This window comes from Corythoichthys intestinalis, chromosome 11, assembly GCF_030265065.1.
Source record: "Corythoichthys intestinalis isolate RoL2023-P3 chromosome 11, ASM3026506v1, whole genome shotgun sequence".
Lineage (NCBI taxonomy): Eukaryota > Metazoa > Chordata > Actinopteri > Syngnathiformes > Syngnathidae > Corythoichthys > Corythoichthys intestinalis.
The window spans coordinates 16,466,963-16,486,850 of NC_080405.1; the positions used below are offsets into that span (position 1 = coordinate 16,466,963).

General features: G+C 37.3%; 1 protein-coding gene across 8 annotated transcripts in view; it reads right to left on the reverse strand.

The window, feature by feature from the left end:
- diaph2 (diaphanous-related formin 2) overlaps positions 1–19,888 on the reverse strand; it is a 647,336-nt gene that overhangs the window by 583,496 nt on the left and 43,952 nt on the right. For 7 of the 8 annotated variants that reach the window (XM_057849922.1, XM_057849923.1, XM_057849920.1 and 4 more), the window contains one exon: positions 8,257–8,361. In XM_057849922.1, coding sequence (XP_057705905.1) covers positions 8,257–8,361 — 105 coding nt within the window. Of the gene's footprint in view, positions 1–927; positions 983–8,256; positions 8,362–19,888 lie in introns of those variants that run through there. The other variant, XM_057849926.1, reaches the window with a different exon arrangement.

Here is a 19,888-nt window from a genome sequence, read left to right on the forward strand (position 1 = left end):
ACAAAGCGTAGCACCGCTCACCATTTGACAGTATAACGACCAAGTAGTACAAATCTGTTTCAATTACTGTGTACTTCTTTTTACAGGCGGTAGGCCTGTCAAGTCACTGCTAATGTTGTTGTTGTTATTGTTCGTGGTGTGTGCAATATCATTTTTTAAATCTATTCCTCTGCTATTCATGGACAGATCAATTTGTTTTTTTAATTATTAGCTATATTCTAGGGATGTATAAGCATCGATCCTAAGAGCCCGATTTTTCAATTTTATGAACTGATAGGCTGATAGTTTAATTAATTGCAGATTTATTATGCCCGTAGTTTAGGAGTTAGCCAGTATAAGGCATGTACGCTCTTCTGGTCACAGCCTTCAGTCTGCAGTAGCGCATTAGTGCTGTTTAAGTCTATGCGGCATCAGCATATCTGCATAAAATGGAACTTTCTTTTTGTGACCATTCCAGTAACATTTGCGGAGCTCCTAAATGGACATAAGGAAAACAGTCATAATTATTAATATAATAATTTATTGTTCAAAATAAAAACGAAGAAGTTTGTCATCCAAAAGAGAAAGCTACTTGTCCAAACGAGCAAGTTATAATCCAAAAGGAAAACATTTTAAAAAATTAAATAAATTCCTGATGTTTTATTTTTGTATTTTTCTGTATTGCAAATTTGAAGTCCTACTGCTGTGTTTAGTGTAACATAGTGGTACTTTATTCACTATCTTGACTAAAGAAATCCAACAACAATGTTTTGGGTTCAGTCTTCTTTTTTCTTTTATGCTTCCTATTCAATTTATTTATGTTTTAGTCAGAACTAGCAACTCTTGGCACAAAAACAACAACATGCAGTGTGTTTTAATCCTGTTTAGCGGTCTGGCAGGTCGAAAATGTATGATGAGATTAACAACATGTAGATATACTGTACGTACGATGCATCTGTATGATGATAATGATGCTTGGAGATCCGTTCCACAACAGCGAGTGTGTCTTTCCACCAGATAATTGTATTACAATAAAGAGTTTCTCTTTATTGCATCAGAGGAAATGCATATTGATTACATATCATCATGGAACACACTTGCGCCTTTAGTCTTTTACCTCCATCTTTGTCCCGTTCTCATAACGTTTTACTTTCTATCTTACTCGTGTCTCTTCTAATCTTATTTCCCATGTCTCACTGTGATTGTTCCTGTCGCATGTGCCGTAAAGTCCATTTTAAACCACCTGGTGTGTGACATGGCCATTATTAATCAGTCTTTGTATGCAGCTCTTTCCCGCATGAGACTTATCACAGCAGCAATGTATTATGCTGACTAGACATACTGTACTGTATGTAGCTCACAACCTTTTCCACAGTTGATGCCACCCAAAATGTACAAAAACTAGGAGCATATTATTAAAGAAGCATACATTGTTTGAGATACAGACAGTGACTTGAGACTCACAACACACACAAACGTGAGGGAGGAGCTTGAAGTTGAAGTCCAACATGTATGCATTTATGAGCAACATAGTAATTTAGGATGGAAGGGTGGCTCCATATCAAAGACTAGTGGAACTTTAGTGGTTTAATAAAGCATCCTAAAATGCAAAGGAGTAAATAGGTCAAATTAAGAAATATAGAGTGTCAACGTTAAGGGTATCACTTTCTCCTGTATTCAACAGATACATAAAATGGTATTTGAATAGAAGTGCAATGAAAATGTTAGGCCAATTCCGTTACAAGAAAGAATGTTGGACAGTTCTCTTAACAAGACTCTCCCATGACACACCTCAAGCATGAGGTATAGCAGAGTTAAAGCCAAACATGAACTCACCAAACAAGCACAATCTCAGAGAAAAGTGTTACAAGAAAAGTGTTGGGTTTATTCAGGTTCGTGAAATCTAAAAATGCAGGAAATATTGAAAGCATGTGAAAGACAAGTTCATGCAAAGCTGATGGTCAACAGTGTCCCTAAGTTCCTTAGCAGAGCTACAGTATATACTATTCAGTGGAAACAAAGCTCATATTCAAATGGGTCAATAAGTGCATATTCTGCTATGCAAAAAGCAATTCTTTTATGTTGATAGGTGTTATTTGCAAGAATACAGCTGAGAAGTGAGGAATGTTTCTCAATCCTGCCAGTTGATACAAAGATAGTTGTTCATGAGCGGATGGAGAAAGGAATAAATAAATCATTTATTTTGAAAGACACATTACATACGTAAACAAAAAGAGAATTTTTTTTCATGTTTGATAATGTTTTTAGCAACATTCATGTACGCTCTCACAATGCTACTATATGTGTACTTTACTTTTTTTTTTTTTTTTTTTTTTTGGTAGGGGCAGAGGTATTTGTTTATCAGTATACGGCGAATGATAATCTGAAGGCAAATTGATGCCAGGGTATAAATTGGAAGTTGCAGACTGACACCAGAGAAATACTGTATATCTTACAGCAATTAAAAATGGACAGATTCTATCAGGACTTTGAAAAACCATCAACAACTGAGAGGAAAAAGCAAAGGAAAAACCAAACCCAAGCAGCAAAAAAAATCACCAAGCCCCAGAGCAAATCAACATGACAACATTCCTGCATTAATCATTTGTTAAATATTTTCACAAGCCATTACTGCCACTTTTTCCCATTCGAATCAGTTTGTTCACCGGTGTCAACATCTTGGTTTTGAAGCCATTAGCTGTCACATTTGGACAAATAAAGTCTTTATTAAAATAATCAAGCCTCCTTATATAACCAACTCAAATTATTGATCATGTGTATTGATATTTACTTAATTGTATTAAATTTATTTGTTGTTGTGGTAGCTTGCATAATTTATTCAAACTAACCCTATGGTTCAGAAAATTCCTATCAAGCCAAATTTAATTGGTAAAAAAGTGCTCTGCATGTCTTGTTATAAACTGTGATTATTGAAACTAATTTTACCAAAACTAAACTAAAGTTGTTCTAAATCCCTATTGACGAGAATACAGACTTTAAGCACTCGAACAAAAGCTGCACTTTTCATTGCCAGAGGGTACACCACTTTTGGCACCCAATGATATGTCAACACCGGCATTCAAACACACCCTCTTCAACATCCCGTCGTAATAGTAGGGCGCTGAGAGACACGTTTTGCTCTCTTCCTTTGACTGCACACATTATGTCAGTCATTTGAATAAAATATTGTTCGCAAAGCATAATAGGCCCTGTGAGGAATTCAATCATCTCGGAAAAAATCATCATTATCAATAATACCGTTTAATTACCATAACAATGAGGAGTCAAATAAATGATGATGCTTCACAGGTTTGGAAAGTTAGTGGAGAGAGAATAAAAATAATCACCCTTTCCTCGATGATTGCTGATGAGCCACTAAGATTATGTTGTTGTTATGTTTTTGTTGTTGTTTTTGTGATGAATGAATAATGAAAAAAAAAGGTTTATTTATGCAACTGCAGATGTGGGAGGCCTGAAAGAATGTTTAACAATATTAATGGTATAATATTACAATTCATCACAAGAATGATTCCATTTTAGAAACTCAATATAAAATACTTTTATGAAAAAAATACAGTGAAAGGTAAATTATAAGAAACATAGACACACACAAGATTGTGAAGCGTCACATGTTGATGTCTACTGTTATGTTAATAGTCAAGTTTAAAACTTTAAAACGCTGTCTTATGGTAATGTAACATGTTTGGTAACTCATTAATAAGATGTGGTAGGACTTCATTCATAATACTGTATGACAGACTGTGTATGTCCATTTATTGCTGCTGCCTTGGTTAAACAGTTTAAATGGGCACACAGGTTAATACAAATCTCTTTAATGATGATATGAACAAAAAATAAAATACAGGAAAATACTGCTATTTGTTCTTTTTATTTCCTGGATGCAGCTGGAAAAGACTTGTGTCATGGTAATGATTGAAAGGATAGCCAATATTTAAGGAAATGGGCTACCATTAGGCCTGTCGCGATAACAAATTTTAGTAGGCGATATATTGTCTCATAAATTATTGCGATATGCGATATTTTTGCCTGTTTTTTTTTTACGTATTCAACCACGAATATACCGTAATTTCCCGAATATAACGCACACTTTTTTTCCCCAAAATCAACTTGTAAAATCATGGTGCGAATTATAAACGGGTAGAGGGATGGAGACAAAAAAAAAATATATATATATACATATATATATATATATATATATATATATATACATATATATATGTACATATAAAAGACTGATTCTTTTTTTTATTGACACGGCCATGTTCTGTTGAAGAAACGTATGCATTACGGTACGTGACGTCACCATTTTGTTTCGGTCGTGGCGAGCTAGGGAAGGAGTCGGAGGCGGAGTATCAAACAACGGAGCTAATCCGCGTTGCTTTATTGACATTTAGGCTGCAACAATATACGGTAGCAATGTCTGTCTCACATGCAACCCGCGGAATATAACTATCTTTCCAGCTGTTCCCTCAACAAAATACCTCCCCCCGGGAACTATACAACGTGCAACATAAAATTCCGCTGGTGAATTCTGTTATAACTTGCTACACGGTAATATTTCACTCTGATTGGTCGAATGATTTCGTCTTTAAACTCAGTAAAAAGAAACACAAACAAAATGCACTTCTATTTCGTCATGCATGTAGTATCAGTAATAGATTTTTTTTTTCTTTTGTTCGCATCGCTTGGAAATTCTTTAATCCAGCGAGTTTTCATGTTTGATGTGTCACCTTTTAACCGCAATTTTGCATTGTGGAGAAGACTGTCAATATTTCATAGCAGACTAAAGTGGTTTACATTGTCTTTTTTCCACTAGCCTCAATGTAGCGATGCTAACGTTTTACAATGTTTAATATAAAAGTGTTTCCTTATTTTGTGTGTCTGAACTTTAATTCCACGGCGTGTTGATGGCCAATCGTGAAAGCTATTGGAGTCTCATACGTAAGCAACACGCACATGTGCCGAGTGCACGCAGCACCTGCACGCACATGTGTATGCATGCACGCACGCGGCGATAAATCGCAGCCGGGAAAATTCCACCCTCATTTTTATTTAACTTGCGATAATTTGATTTATGGCATATCGTGACTGGCTTAGCTACCATGATTACTAGAGTTGGGAATCTTTGGGCACCTAACGATTCAATTACGATTACGATTCAGAGGCTACGATTCGATTATAAATTGATTATTGATGACCCCCCCCCCCCCCCGCTATTAGCTGTTTTTAATGTTTTGTACATTAATTACAAAAACTGTAAAAAAAAAAAAAAAAAAAATTTTTTTTTAAAAGCCTCGCAGGCTTAAATAACCAACTATTTCAGTATCAAGTTAACAGTCAAAAACAATAAGTAATATACTCAAAGCCCCATTCTGTATCAGCAGCTTTAAACTACATTCAATTAATTTAATGTTGTGAATCAACCGTTAAAGTTGTTGAAATTGCCCCCGTGATTCCATAATTTCCCTTTTGTCTACTTTCGACATGTGAAAGTTTTAAAACTATTTTAAAGATAGAATCAAGTCAATATTTTACCGATTTATGTGTATTTCAGATAAAAAGTTAATTAGGTTCGCTTTGAAGGTTCGCTACAACAGCCTCGCAGGGAAGCCTACTGCTTTAAGATGGCGGCCGTTTACTAACGCCTAGAGCTGTCCCGACTAGTCGACATAGTCGACGTCATCGATGACGTAAATCCGTCGACGAGCACAACATCCCGTCGACGGTTAATGAAGGGTTAAAAAAATATTTGAGTTAGAATGTCGGATGCTCTGTTTGCAAGCGGGGAAAGCGGCACAAAGCCAAAAAAAGCGCACCAGAGTGTCCAAAACATTGCCTTATTTCAAAGAAACAAAGGAGAGTACACTCTTCTGTCGTGTCTCTTCAATGCCAAGCTTGGCTGCACGTCGGCCGTGAATAAACACTTCAAGCGCCTTCACGCAGTTTGTAATTTTTTTTTTTTTTCATTTTTTGTACACCAGAGGGTGCTGTCGCCTCACTAAATAATAATGTTTCATTGACAATGGGCCTATAAGTGTTATTAGTATTGTTCTTAATGTTAATTGAAAGGTTTATTTCATGTTATGGTTTATTTTATGGTATAGAAAATTATATAAGGTTAAAAGGTCATAAATATATACAGTATATACAGTGATTGCACTCAAAGGAGAGACTGTCAATGATAAGGTAATAAATTAAGGTAAAGGCAATTCATATAGGCAATTCATTGATATATAAATAAGGTTTAAAAGGAAAAAGGTGAAAAGTTTTTGTTAATTTCTAATTGTGTTGCTTTATTTGTGTGCACCGTAGCTCTTACAGTGTGTTTACATCAAGGATGGAATAAAAGTTGTAAGCCATCAGTTTAAGAGACCATCTTTTCAATCGGGATGCTACATTAGTTAATTCTATCAGTATTTGAACTCATTGTTTATTTGTGATTTATTATTGTTATTTACGTGTTTATTTGTACTTTAATAAATAATTTGAGTGTTCCAATATGTTTTTTGTGAATTGATAAGCGTCAACAAAAATTTAATTGCTAAATCAGTTAAAAAAAAAAAAAAAATTAATTATTAGATTAGTCGACTAATCGTAAAAATAGTCGGCTGACTAGTCGGGAGAAAATTAGTCGCTTGGGACAGCCCTACTAACGCCCGCATCCAGCTTTCTGTACATGTGCTGCTAACGCCACCGAGTCTATTTTGCATCTAGTCATTTATAAATATGATATCTACCGTACCATTATGTGGACGTACTTTGTAGCAGCTGTCGGCAGAAGTCAAGTATGTTGTTTTGTTTTTTATCTCGCGGCATGAGTTGAGCTAGAGCCGTGAGTTGAGCATTGGCATTACCCGAGGGGCCGGGTAATGACAAGCATGATGTTTAGCTACTCTCGCTCCGTTCCTCATTGCGTCCAGGAGACCGCGCGGCGCGCTGAGTGTGTTTTACTTCCGCTTTACTTGACATATTTCATTAATCGGAATTTGGATGTTTGTGAATCGTTCTCGAATCTTCCACGGCCAAATCACGAATAATCTAAGAATCGGAAATTTCGCACACCTCTAATGATTACAATTGCAATGTAAGGCCTAAACTGACACTTCCACACATAAATGTTCAGCTCATTGTTATTTATCTGTTGGTCATAAATTAGCTGGAAATAAGGACGGAAGTCTGAATAAGCAGCCAAACTGCGATGCTTTATTGACATTCCAGCAGCAACGTAACACACAGGTCAACCAGCATGGACGCAGGTAAAAACTAACAATCTCTGGCTTTTTCCTTAACCAAAAACCTTCCCCCCCGAACATCATAATGCTAACTACAGTTCAGCGGGTGAATTAGGTAAATACCACGACAAGGTGACAATAAAAACGCTTTGTTATTTCCCCGATATATTATTACTATTATCATTATTATTATTATTATTACGATTTATAGCTATAATTTATTTGTTCTACTATGTGTAATCGGTTTTTGTAATTGTACTTGCAGTATTTAAGGATTTAGCATAGGTTTTTGAGCTGTGAAACGAATTAATCGAATTATAATGTATTCTTATGGGAAAATCCCACTCGACATACAACCATTTGGACTTACAAACCAGGTTCTGGTAGAGGTAATATTATTATCCATATTACACCCACCAAGTAAACTCCAAGTATTAAGTATGAAAGAAAGACGAGTATATCTAAAAATCACACACACACACAGGTTCTGTAATGGGTTACTTGCATGCTAAAATGGCCATTAATTGCTTTTGTTTACTATTTTTGGCAACGGGCAAGTTTAATGCAAGACTGCTGTTCAACCCATAATCCATTTCATTTTCTTTTACCAAATGATGGATAAATTTGTCAAGAAACTTTCATGCAAGTACGCAGCAACCCGAAAACCAACACTTGAGCATGCAAGTAAACAACTACAAAAGCACTGACCATCCACCAAGCATTGAGTGAGTAAGTGAGCGCCTACCATTACCCAGTGATGGTGGTTGCAGCATGATGGGAACAAAACAATGAGGGGGGCGGGGAAATAAATCAGACGGCAATCAAAATATTCAGAGGTGTGAAGCATGAAAAGTGTAGTGATGGCAGGAAGTGCAAGCAAGCCATACTGCAGAAGCACGGGAATCAGGGCTGAACTCATTCTGGAGATTCACAATGAGAGTCATCACGAAACTTCAACAGACCAACAACTGTCAATGGGTAACCGCACTTTCTATGTAAGAAAAAAAAGGATAATTTGACTTACAGATTTGGCAGTGGCAGAGATGTATTGGACGACCATCTCTCTTTTGGTGCTTAAGTCCTTCCCGCGGAGAGGTGCCTTTCGTTCTTCATTCAGATTCATGTCCTCCTAGACAGCAAAAGAACAGGAAAGCAGTGAGTGACATTTAACAAAATGGAAAAGACAGTATATTAAAAGACACAGATTAAAAGCAACAGCTTTAAGAAAAGATTATTCATTCAAATATTAACTAAACTTTGTAACTCAATATAGGCAAAGAATGAAGGAATTACTGACAGATCAAATACATCCTTCCATGTTCTGTACTGCTTATCCTCATTATATTGTGGGTGTGATGGAGCCGATCTATCTGATCTGATCTTGAACCAGGGGCAGGGTAAAAGTGGTCAGAACCATATATAAGGGCACAAATAGATATACAACCAACCATTCATCAGCCTGGTTAGCATGGAGTAAAATATTAATAATATAAATAATAAAATAGGCCGAATCTGAATGAAATTTAAATCCGATGTACAGGAGTAGAATATTCCTTTTATATATCCGATTAAAAGTAAAGCCTGTCATATATACTGTGATTCGATAAGTTGTCAAGCTGGATCCTGTCTGCACATGCTGTGTCTTTATTTAAACTAGTAGTAAGGTTTAAGGGAGGCTTCCATACATGAGATTCGGGCAATTTTAATGACTCTACAATGTCTTCTGACCTCCTCGCAAAGAAATCGACGATGGTGTTTGCATTCAGAAATATTTACAATTTTTGTGCAACTTTGGAAAAGCACAGTGGGTGATGTTGTTTTAATGTGCCGGTGGAGTGACTCGCCACCAAAAGAAGTAGTTCCAAGCATTTTGCTTAAAAAAAAAAAGTCATAAGAGCCATTTGATGGCATATTTGAATCGCTTCAAGATAGCGAGTGGCAATACCGCTAACATGACACTCAGATGCTATTCCACATGAGTTAAGATGTATTAATATGTTATGTCTACAGTTACTCAATCAAATTTCACTTTGACTCTGTAATATCAGCATCAATGGCACCCAACATATTCAGTGTGACTAGTTGAATGTTTTTATTTCAGCTACCACTCTTGAATCAGATCTGGTCATTTTTTTACAGTTTTATACTTTCATTTCAAATGACAAATTTAACATGGAGTGAGGCACAACCAAATGGAAGTATATAACGGTAGTCATTGCCCTATGTTCCACAGGGAACGAAGAGGATTAAGCTAAGTAATACTTCAATTTCTACTGGAATTCCGAGGTAAAGTGTGATGAGAGGATAAACTGCCAGTATTAATTATTTCTTGAATAATTTAATGTTGTAAGACTATTCTAAATGTACTTTCGGGTGGGGAGACAAACCAATCAAATTGAAAAAGCCTTGGTCGGCAAGCCTGCGCGCAATATTGAGGTATACCATTTTTGTGCTACTCTCACACAACATCACAAGAAACGTCTTTAGTGTGAAAGGAAACGGCGGATGCACAGCAAAGGCTGTGCAGAGGACTAATAGCTACACAATGACATGGTGATTAGAATGGAAGGGGATGTTTTGAAGAAGCACTCTTTCTGTCAAAAATAAATGTCTTGGTTTCAGCTGAGAATGGAAAAAAACATTCAAGCTCCCCTGAAGAGTCTAATGATATTTGCAGAGCGTTGCTGCCCTCTACTGGCAAATGAAGAATGTCTTGCAAATTTTGCTTGAGTTTATCTTATTTAAAGATTTAATGCCAAATCTCTAAATCAATAAATCTGCTTAGAAATATGCCCTCTGCCTTAAGAATGAGGAAAAAATTACATTATTAATCAAATATCTGGGCAAAAGATATTATATTTCAAGGTTGTTGGTGGGTGTAAAGGACATTTTCAAGGAGTTAGTTTTTTCATTTCTTAGTTAGATGAAGTGCTTCAAATGTATAACATACTTTAAGAATGTTGATTATGAATTGACGCGGAGTCATTGTGTCAGTTGTTTTTTTTTTGTTTGTTTGTTTGTTTTGACATTCTCAAGATTCCTCCATTTCCAAATTATATTTAATCCAAAACCTACGTCAGAGTAGGGTCACAGACATTGTGGGTAGATCGCTCAACAGCATGGATTCAGTTCCTGCTAATAAAGAATAGGCACTTACTATGAATGGTCTCTATGTGATTGGCTAGCAACCTATCCATGGTATAGTCAGCCTTTCGCCCGAGTTTATATTTTCCAGCAACTGATAACCCTCAACTGAAAGATCAGTATAGACATATATAACGGATAGACATTAGAGTAGCTAATTGCAGTAGAAAAAAACGGCACCTAACTTTGATTTTAGAAAAATGAAAATTGGGGGAGGGTCTAGGGGGTGCAAGAGGGTGCAAAGGAAATTACAATTGTTTGTCCAAGCATATTAAGATGGGTTTTTAATAATTTACCAATGAAAATCACTAACTATGCAGTGTAATCAGCACAAATAATCAGCACAAATAATGCATTTTAGAGCTTCTAATAAACACTAACCATCCAACCTTAGGGTACATTTTGAACTGAAAATGTATTTAAATTGAGCAACTAATTCTATTTTCAATTGTATTCCTTTCACAGCCATAAAAATATTTTCAGCCGACACAAATAATTTTCAACTTTTACCAAGTCTGATCCATGACTGTGCTGGTATATAAACAGACACTCTTCAGTGGCTTAGTGTTAATAGTTCTCATGCACAGAACTACTGCAGTGGGATCACCTCTATTCTTATTAACTGGGATTGCCAATTTCGACAAAGTGCATGAAGTGCCATATAAAACCTTTAAATTCAACTGGCCACATTACTTTTTTCCCTACTGGCCTTTTCCATCACCAGTATTAAAAACATGATGCCCATAACAAGCAAAATACACTCTTAAGAAACAAAACATTGATTTGGAACACTTCAATTAAAACACATTATACAGTGAAAGGTTTTAAAGTTGATAGGCAAGTGAAAACATCAAGGTAATAGGAATGCAACAGCACTTAGTAGGTAGAATGGACCTTTAAGTGGCCAGCTGCATGTTCTGTAGCTGCCTTTGATAGAATCCATTAAACACAATGTTACCTAATACAACATTTTTATGATCCCATTATGACATCCATGTAGTTGGCCCCCTCATCAGATGCAAATTTATATAAAAATGATGTCAATCTTTTGCACTAAGTTTGTGCTTGTTTTTGCTGTAAAAAGTTTCGTTTGTGCTGCTATTGTTTTTGAGATATTGACGATTCTTTTATGGGTCAATTTGAGGTCAACCAGCCCCAATATTGATTGTGCTGGTTTGTGCTCTGAAAAAATGCTTGTGATGCAACGATTTTATAGATATTATGCTTTTAATTTGTAGTGATGATGTCACGCAGCCCCATCTACGGTGGATTGGAACCACAATGGTGCCATTCCTTTGTGCTTGTTTGTGCCGTAAAAATTGTCATTTGTGCTGCTATCGTGTTATAGATATTGAGATATTACAGTGGTATGAAAAAGTATCTGAACCCTTTGGAATTTGTCACATTTCTACATAAAATCACCATCAAATGTGAGCTGATCTTTGTCAAAATCACACAGATGTCAAAACAGTATCTGCTTTAACTTAAACCACCCAAACATTTCTAGGTTTTCATATTTTAATGAGGATAGCGGGCAAACAATGACAGAAGGGGGAAAATAAGTAAGTGAACCCTCTGCCTAAGTAGACTAAAAGAGAAATTCAAAGCAATTTCTAACAAAAAAAAATTAAATCAGGTGTGTCCCCAATCACTGATGAGTGGTTTAAAGCTGCCCCACACACAATAAAACATACACATGGTAAGAATTGTTTTGATAAGAAGCGTTGTCTGATGTGCATCATGGCTCGGTCAAAAGATCTGTCTGAAGACCTGCGAATTTTGCGATCAAGGATTGTTGATTTGTATAAAGCTGGGAAAGGATACAAAACCATCTCTAAAAGTCTGGATATTCATCAATCAACAGTTAGAGAAGTTGTCTACAAATGGAGAGAGTTTGGCACCATTGCTTCTCTCCCAAGGAGTGGCTGTCTACCAAAGATGATGCCAAGAGTTCAGCGCAGAATACTCAGAGAGGTAAAAAAAAAGGAACCCTCGAGTGTCTGCTAAAGACTTACAGAAATCACTAAAACAGTCCAATATCTCTGTGCACACATAAACTATGTGTAAAACTATGGCCAAGAATGGTGTTCATGGAAGGACACCACAGAGGAAGCCACTGCTGTCTAAAAAAATTGTTTCTCATTTAATGTTCAGAAAAAGGCACTTGGACACGCCACATAAGTTTTGGCAAAATATTTTGTGGACTGATGATCCCAAAGTTGAATTATTTGAGAGTAACACACAACTTCATGTGTGGAGGAAAAATAGAACAGCTCACCAACATCAACACCTCATCCCCACCGTGATGCATGGTGGAAGGAGCATCATGATTTGGGGCTGTTTTGCAACCTCAGGGCCTGGATAACTTGCAATCATTGACAGAAGAATGAATTCTAAAGTTTATCAGGATGTTTTGATGTTTTTCTGTCTGTCAGACAGTTTAAGCTAAAAAGAGGATGGATGCTGCAACAAGACAATGATCCAAAACAGAAGTAAATCAACTTCAGAATGGTTTCAGAAGAACAAAATACTTGTTCTGGAATGGCTAAGTCAAAGTCCAGACTTGATGCCAGACATCCCAGGAATCTGACTGAACTACAGCAGTTTTGTAGAGGAGAATGGGCCAAGATTAGTCCTGATCAATGTGCCAGACTGATCTGCAGCTCCAGGAAGCGTCTGGTTGAAGTTATTGTTGCCCAACGTATGGCCACAAAACATTAAATGCTTTGGTTCACTTACTTATTTTCCCCCTTCAGTCATTGTTTGCATACTATCCTCATTAAAATATGTAAACCTGTTAATGTTTGGGTGGTTGTAGTGAAAGCAGACACTGTTTTCTCATCTGTGTGATTTTGACAACGATCAGATAACATTTGATGGTCATTTTATACAGAAATGTGAGAAATACCAAAAGGTTCAGATACTTTTTATACCACTGTACAGTATAGACAAACAACCTTTCTCACCCACAATCACACTCACAGAGTGCATGTTTTAGGGAGGAGCCCAGAGTACTCCAGACAGGAAGGCCGGAGGTTGGGAACCTTTGATCTCCAAACTGCGAGGCGGACATGGTAACCACTCAGACAGCTTTCTGCCAGATTGGGAATTATACTAAAGCAAATACACCAGGGGTGTCCAAACTTTTTGCAAAGGGGGCCAGATTTGGTGTGGTAAAAATGTGGGGGGCCGACCTTGCCTGACGTCCTTTACGTAGAATAAATTATTGAAGAAAATTTTTGCAAGCCATTCCGTGTGTCACTTTTGCTTTATTTATTATTTTTTTTAATTAATAATTTCAACAATCAACAATCTCGCAACTAGCTTTTGTGGCTTTCTCTTTCGGCTCTTGTGAAATACTGCAGCTGTAAAATTAAACTAGCTTCAAGTTGCTTGAATTTCTCGCTGCGTATCTTCTCTGTAATCTTGTCGTACATGTCAGCGTGTCTCGTTTGGTAATATCGCCTCACATTGAACTGTTTAAAAACAGTGACTTCTCTTTGCAAATGAGGCAGACACAGTTGTTGCGTATTTTAGTGAATAAATATTCCAATTTCCACCTACCCTTGAAGCGTCCGCTGTCGCAGTGAACTTTTTTTTTTTTTTTGTTGATTGTCGTTATTTTAGAAAATTGGGAATAAAGGGTCACCCGGGCTAATGTTGCTTAGAGTGCTTCTGCCTTTTAGTGGGTAAATGAGGAGCAGCATTTAGTGTGTAAGCTACTTCATATGCTGGTAGCAGTACTGCTGTCCAATTTACTAAGCGTGTGTACTAAGCGTGTGTACTGATTTTATGACAGAGGCTGGGGGCCGGATGAAATTTGACAAAGGGCCACATTTGGCCCCCGGGCCAGACTTTGGACATGTCTGAAATAAACTCTTCAGGTAATTAGTAGATTTTTCTGCCACAGTGATTCCCATTTTATACATGGTTAGAAACAAACAAAAGTATTTAGTCTTAGAGCCGTTGTGACGGCCCTTGGCCGTTTAATAGTTAATTTTCTGAGACTCTTCCAGTCAGCTGATCGTCGCCTCCACCAGCTGGCTGCTTTCCCTCCCACTGTGACGACAGCTGATCGACGCCGGACGGACAGCGACGTCGCCGCCGCTGATTGGCCACAAAAAAGGCGCCAAGCTTCAAAAACCTGCCGCTGTCAACGCTCTACGAGGTCGCATTTGACAGCATTCTGCCGTGGTCCTTCTCACCAGCTGTTTGCTCGCCATCCACTCTCGTTTGCATTTGATCGCTACTTTGCTATACTCCCACTTTTTAGGTGAGGTCTTTTGTGTTTACTCGTTATTGGATCGTTTTTGTTCACCACTGTAAATAAGAGCACTGAAGCAAGTAGGGTTAAGTCGCCATTTCTGTTCAACCCGTTTTCTTCTGTTTTGTATAAGTTGTATAAGTTAGGTTAGTGGCTGTCTTTTCTTTGTTCCTTTTACATGATCAGGGTTTAGTTAGCGGGTGGGGTTTAAGTGTAGTTCCTTTTGTTTGTTGTTTTGGCCTGGGCTTACCCTGAAGTCACGCTTCTTCGGCATTCTGTACATATTCATTGCGAGTTTGATTGTTGTGTAAATACATTTGTGTCCACTTGTAAATTTGTGTGGCTCGTTTTATGCTACGTCCTTAGCGAGCCGTCCGTGGGACGTAACAGCCGTCTTTATAAGAAGAAAAATCCTTATGATCTAATTAATCCTGTAGACTGTAATTTGGAGAGATGACATAACTCGTACCGCTTCCGTATCCTAACGCCTGCGGCTAACAAAGCGTACCAACTCTCTTAATCACAGAGGGGTGTCCAAACAATTTGTGTAAATGTAGCACAAATGAATGGTGCCATTTCAGGTCCACTTTGCAGTAAATGGGGGCTTGGGATAGTACAGTGATCCCTCATTTTTCGCGGTTAATGGGGACCAGAACCCACCGCAATAAGTGAAAAACCACGAAGTAGCGCTCCCCTTATTTTTTATTTTTTCTATTATATATTATATATTTATTTTTATCAATTTTTTAAATTTTATTCAGATCTATCGTTGGAAAGAGATACATTTAAGACATGCCCTTTTTACCTTTTTCCTCAAAGTATAATTTAAAAAAAAAACGTATGTATATATTTTTTAAGCACTTTAAATTAAATAATTATGATAACTTTTAAACATGTTACTGTCCCACAAATTATTTTTAAACATGAAAAAAAGATGCCCAATGAGTTGCCACAGCAACTGTTTAACAAGTTAAATGATGGTTGACGCATGACGCGCTTTGAAGGTCGAGTCTCCAGCAATTTCAAAGCTTAACCGTCTGTCAATCATTGTTTACTTTAGTGAGCAACTCCAGCTCACTCTCTGACGAACAAAGAGCAGTGAGAGGGAGCGAGCGAGCATGAGACAGCGCAATTGGTTCGGGACAGCTCATTTGTATTTATTTATTCATTTGTTTTTTAATTGAAAAAAAAATCCACGATGGACAGAGGGCACGAAGTTTAAAGAGCGAAAAAGCGAAGGATCACTGTAATTTTGAGTGTTTGTGTTACTCACAGTACAAACGATTGACCTAATTTCTTTAGAACATTACATCTGATTGGGGGCTTCACGTAGGTCCCGTTATGGATAATACAAACTTGACACAATGATAAAAGAGGAGTTTAATATATCAAGTGTTAGACGTAGGTTTGACAACATAGCCCCTGACACACCCCCTTTTATGTTGCAGGTTGCTCTCATTTCAAAACAATGGGAATAATGTAAAGTTTCTGTTCAAATTATTGATGCATTAGGCAAAATATTACAGAGGTTTAAAGTCCTAATCCTGCAAAATGTCCAAATCGTTCATTTTTCAGAGAAAAAGTTTCTTTATTTTTATTTTATTTTTTTTTATTAAAAAGTCTAATCGTAGAAAAACTATTTCTTACCCTTTGACTTTTATTCTTGTGGTTCCAGACTTATGGTCCCTTTTATGAACAAAATAAAAACCATTACTACGCTTGCTGAAATCTTGTACATTATATTTCTTAAATTGTATGGCTTAAACAGTACTGAATTGCCAGACCCTTTTCAATGTCGATTTTTTTTTGCAATTACGTCTTCTCTTCTGTGATTGCGTTTTCCTTTTCAAAAATGACAATCAAAAAAAGTGGAAAAATTGATAGCCAAATCATTAGCGCGTCGTAAAGACACATTAGCTTGTTAGTCATCATTCTCAATCAGCTCAAACCACAATAAGTCAAATGATTGATCAACCGTATTACATCAGGGACAAGTGTTTTTGTAATCAGGGTCATTCATTATGTCTAACAGAGAACCGGTATTTATTTAACACTTTTTGTCTACCTATTTGCAAGGTCCTAGGGCAAATCTATTCAACAACAATGTATTTCATTTTTCTTTTAACCCTTGCACAATGATAACTGAGACTGTCTGAGACTGTGTTTCGCAGGGTTGTAGCCATCACACAACATAAAAAACACATTTACGTTTTACCTCATTTTAATGATTCAGTAAGCTGATATCTCACATGATTTAATTATGCACTGCTTTTGTGGCAGATTCATCTTGAAAGTTTTTGGATTGATGAACTTTGAAAACTTTGAAAGTTTTTGATTACAATCCTAAACCTCTTTATGACATCCTAGCTCAGTGAGATGCGTTTTCCTGAGCAGTTCAGTGGATTTAAAGTATTGCATTTTGATGAGTTGCTTTGGCTTCCCACTGGGTTCATCCTGAAAAAAGACTACGTTTAGACAAACAAGACAACCTTTTGAAGGCAGTGGTGGTGGTTGGTGTTAAAACACCTCAGCATCCCTCTGTAGTAACTCTTAATACATGTCTGAAAAAATCAGAGGATCGCCTCACACATGTACTTTTTTCTAAAGGCTCCTCTAATTTTGTCTCTCCGTTCATTTCCTCAGTTCTCCTTCATAACCTGTCAATAATAAGCTTTGATTTCAGCTGTGTGCTATTTAGGCCTCAAGAACACACGATGTGAGAGGCAAAGCTCTCCCCCCCCCAAAAAAAACACATTTTCACTTTTTCCAGGTCATTAGTGCACAGCTGGGGGTCTAACTAATATGGTACTCCCTTTTAAGTCCTGCTGGGCAGCTAAGGCTGCCGCATGGCGAAACAAACAATAACAGAAAGTCTTTCAAAGACAGGCCAAATAAACTATGTGTAGGCATGACCATATAAGGTATGGATCTGTGTAAATGTTTAAAAGTCGAACTTTTGCGGTAAAAAATAAATAAATAAATCAGTTGTGGTAAGGTTTAGAAACAATTTCTTCAATTGAAAATAATAATTTTGAGAAAGATAACTTGGACATATACTGGTCCTTCTAAAAAAAAATGCGTGTCGTGATAAAGTTCATTATTTTCTGTAATGTACTGATAAACATTAGACTTTCATATATTTTAGATTCATTGCACACAACTGAAGTAGTTCAAGCCTTTTATTGTTTTAATATTGATGATTTCGGCAAAATAGTCAAGAAAAAATTACCATATCATGAAAAGCTACTCTAAAGAAGCCACTAACCTAATCATCTGAATCAATGAATTAACTCAAAACCCCTGCGAAAGATTCCTGAGGGTTTTAAAAACTCCCAGCCTGGTTCATTACTCAAAACCGCAATCATGGGCAAGACTGCCGACCTGACTGCTGTCCAGAAGGCCATCATTGACACCCTCAAGCAAGAGGCTAAGACACAGAAAGAAATTTCTGAGCGAATAGGCTGTTCACAGAGTGCTGTATCAAGGCACCTCAGTGGGAAGTCTGTGGGAAGGAAAAAGTGTGGCAGGAAACGCTGCAGAACCAGAAGAGGTGACCGCACCCTGAGAAAGATTGTGGAGAAGGGCCAATTCCAGACCTTGGGGGACCTGCAGAAACAGTGGACTGAGTCTGGAGTAGAAACATCCAGAGCCACTGTGCACAGGCATGTGCTGGAAATGGGCTACAGGTGCCACATTCCCCAGGTCAAGCCACTTTTGAACCTGACACAGCGGCAAAAGCGCTACAGAGAAGCAGCACTGGACTGTTGCTCAGTGGTCCAAAGTATTTTTTTTGGGATGAAAGCAAATTTTGCATGTCATTCGGAAATCAAGGTGCCAGAGTTTGGAGGAAGACTGGGGAGAAGGAAATGCCAAAATGCCTGAAGTCCAGTGTCAAGTCCCCACAGTCAGTGATGGTCTGGGGTGCCATGTCAGCTGCTGCTGTTGGTCTACTAAGTTTTATCAAGGGCAGGGTCAATGCAGCCAGCTATCAGGAGATTTTGGAGCACTTCATGCTTCTATCTGCTGAAAAGCTTTATGTAGATGAAGATTTCATTTTTCAGCACGACCTGGCACCTGCTCACAGTGCCAAAACAACTGGTAAATGGTTTACTGACCATGGCATTACTGTGTTCAATTGGCCTGCCAACTCTCCTGACCTGAACCCCATAGAGATATTGTGAAGAGGAAGTTGAGAGACACCAGACCCAACACTGTGGATGAGCTTAAGGCCGCTATCGAAGCATCCTGGGTCTCCATAACACCTCAGCAGTGCCACAGGCTGATTGCCTCCATGCCACACAGCATTGAAGCAGTCATTTCTGCAAAAGGATTCCCGACCAAGTATTGAGTGCATTGCTGATACTGTATAATTAATTGAGGGCTGACTTTTTTGTATTAAAAAAACACTTTTTTTGAATTGGTTATATGAACTATGCTAATTTTTTGAGATAGGGATTTTTTTTTCTTGACTTTTTTGCCAAAATCATCAATATTAAAACAATAAAAGACTTGAACTACTTCAGTTGTGTGTAATGAATCGAAAATATAGGAAAGTTTCATGTTTATCAGTGCATTACATAAAATAATGAACTTCATCACAATATGCTAATTTTTTTAGAAGGACTAGTATAAGCAATAAAAAAAAAAACTTTCTTACTCTATTCAGCTACTAAATAAAACAAGACAACTATCCAAATGTAAACACGTGCCAGATGCATGGATGGTGTCTACACAAAAAGGCTGAATGGAGCCAATTTTACGGAGAGTTTTCAAATCTTCCTTCATCGTTGACTTATTGTCACTTTCCAGTTCTATAACTTTGTTTGGCCATCAGCGCTTTTGCAATAGAAGTGGTAGTCTCACCAGGTCTGTGTCTCTGAAATGTGGCACACATTGCAGGTGTCTTGCAAAATTTTTTTCTTAAGTTTTGTAAGCCAAAATGGGCATTGTTGAAGACTGGCAAGATGTGTGCTTGTAAACTGATTGGTACACTTCTAAATACGATTTGCTGTCAGATTTAAATAAGTCTTGTAGAGTCTGAAAAGAGTTGCTGAGGTCTCGCTAATTTTAATGAAGTTTTCGAAGTTATGTTTATTTATCACATTTACTAAAAAATACCTACAGTGGGGAGAACAAGTATTTGATACACTGCCATTGGTAGTGTATCAAATACTTGTTCTCCTCACTGTATATGTGCCTTTAAAAAATCTGTGTAAATCTGGTTAGATTTGGCCGAATTCTCTCCAAT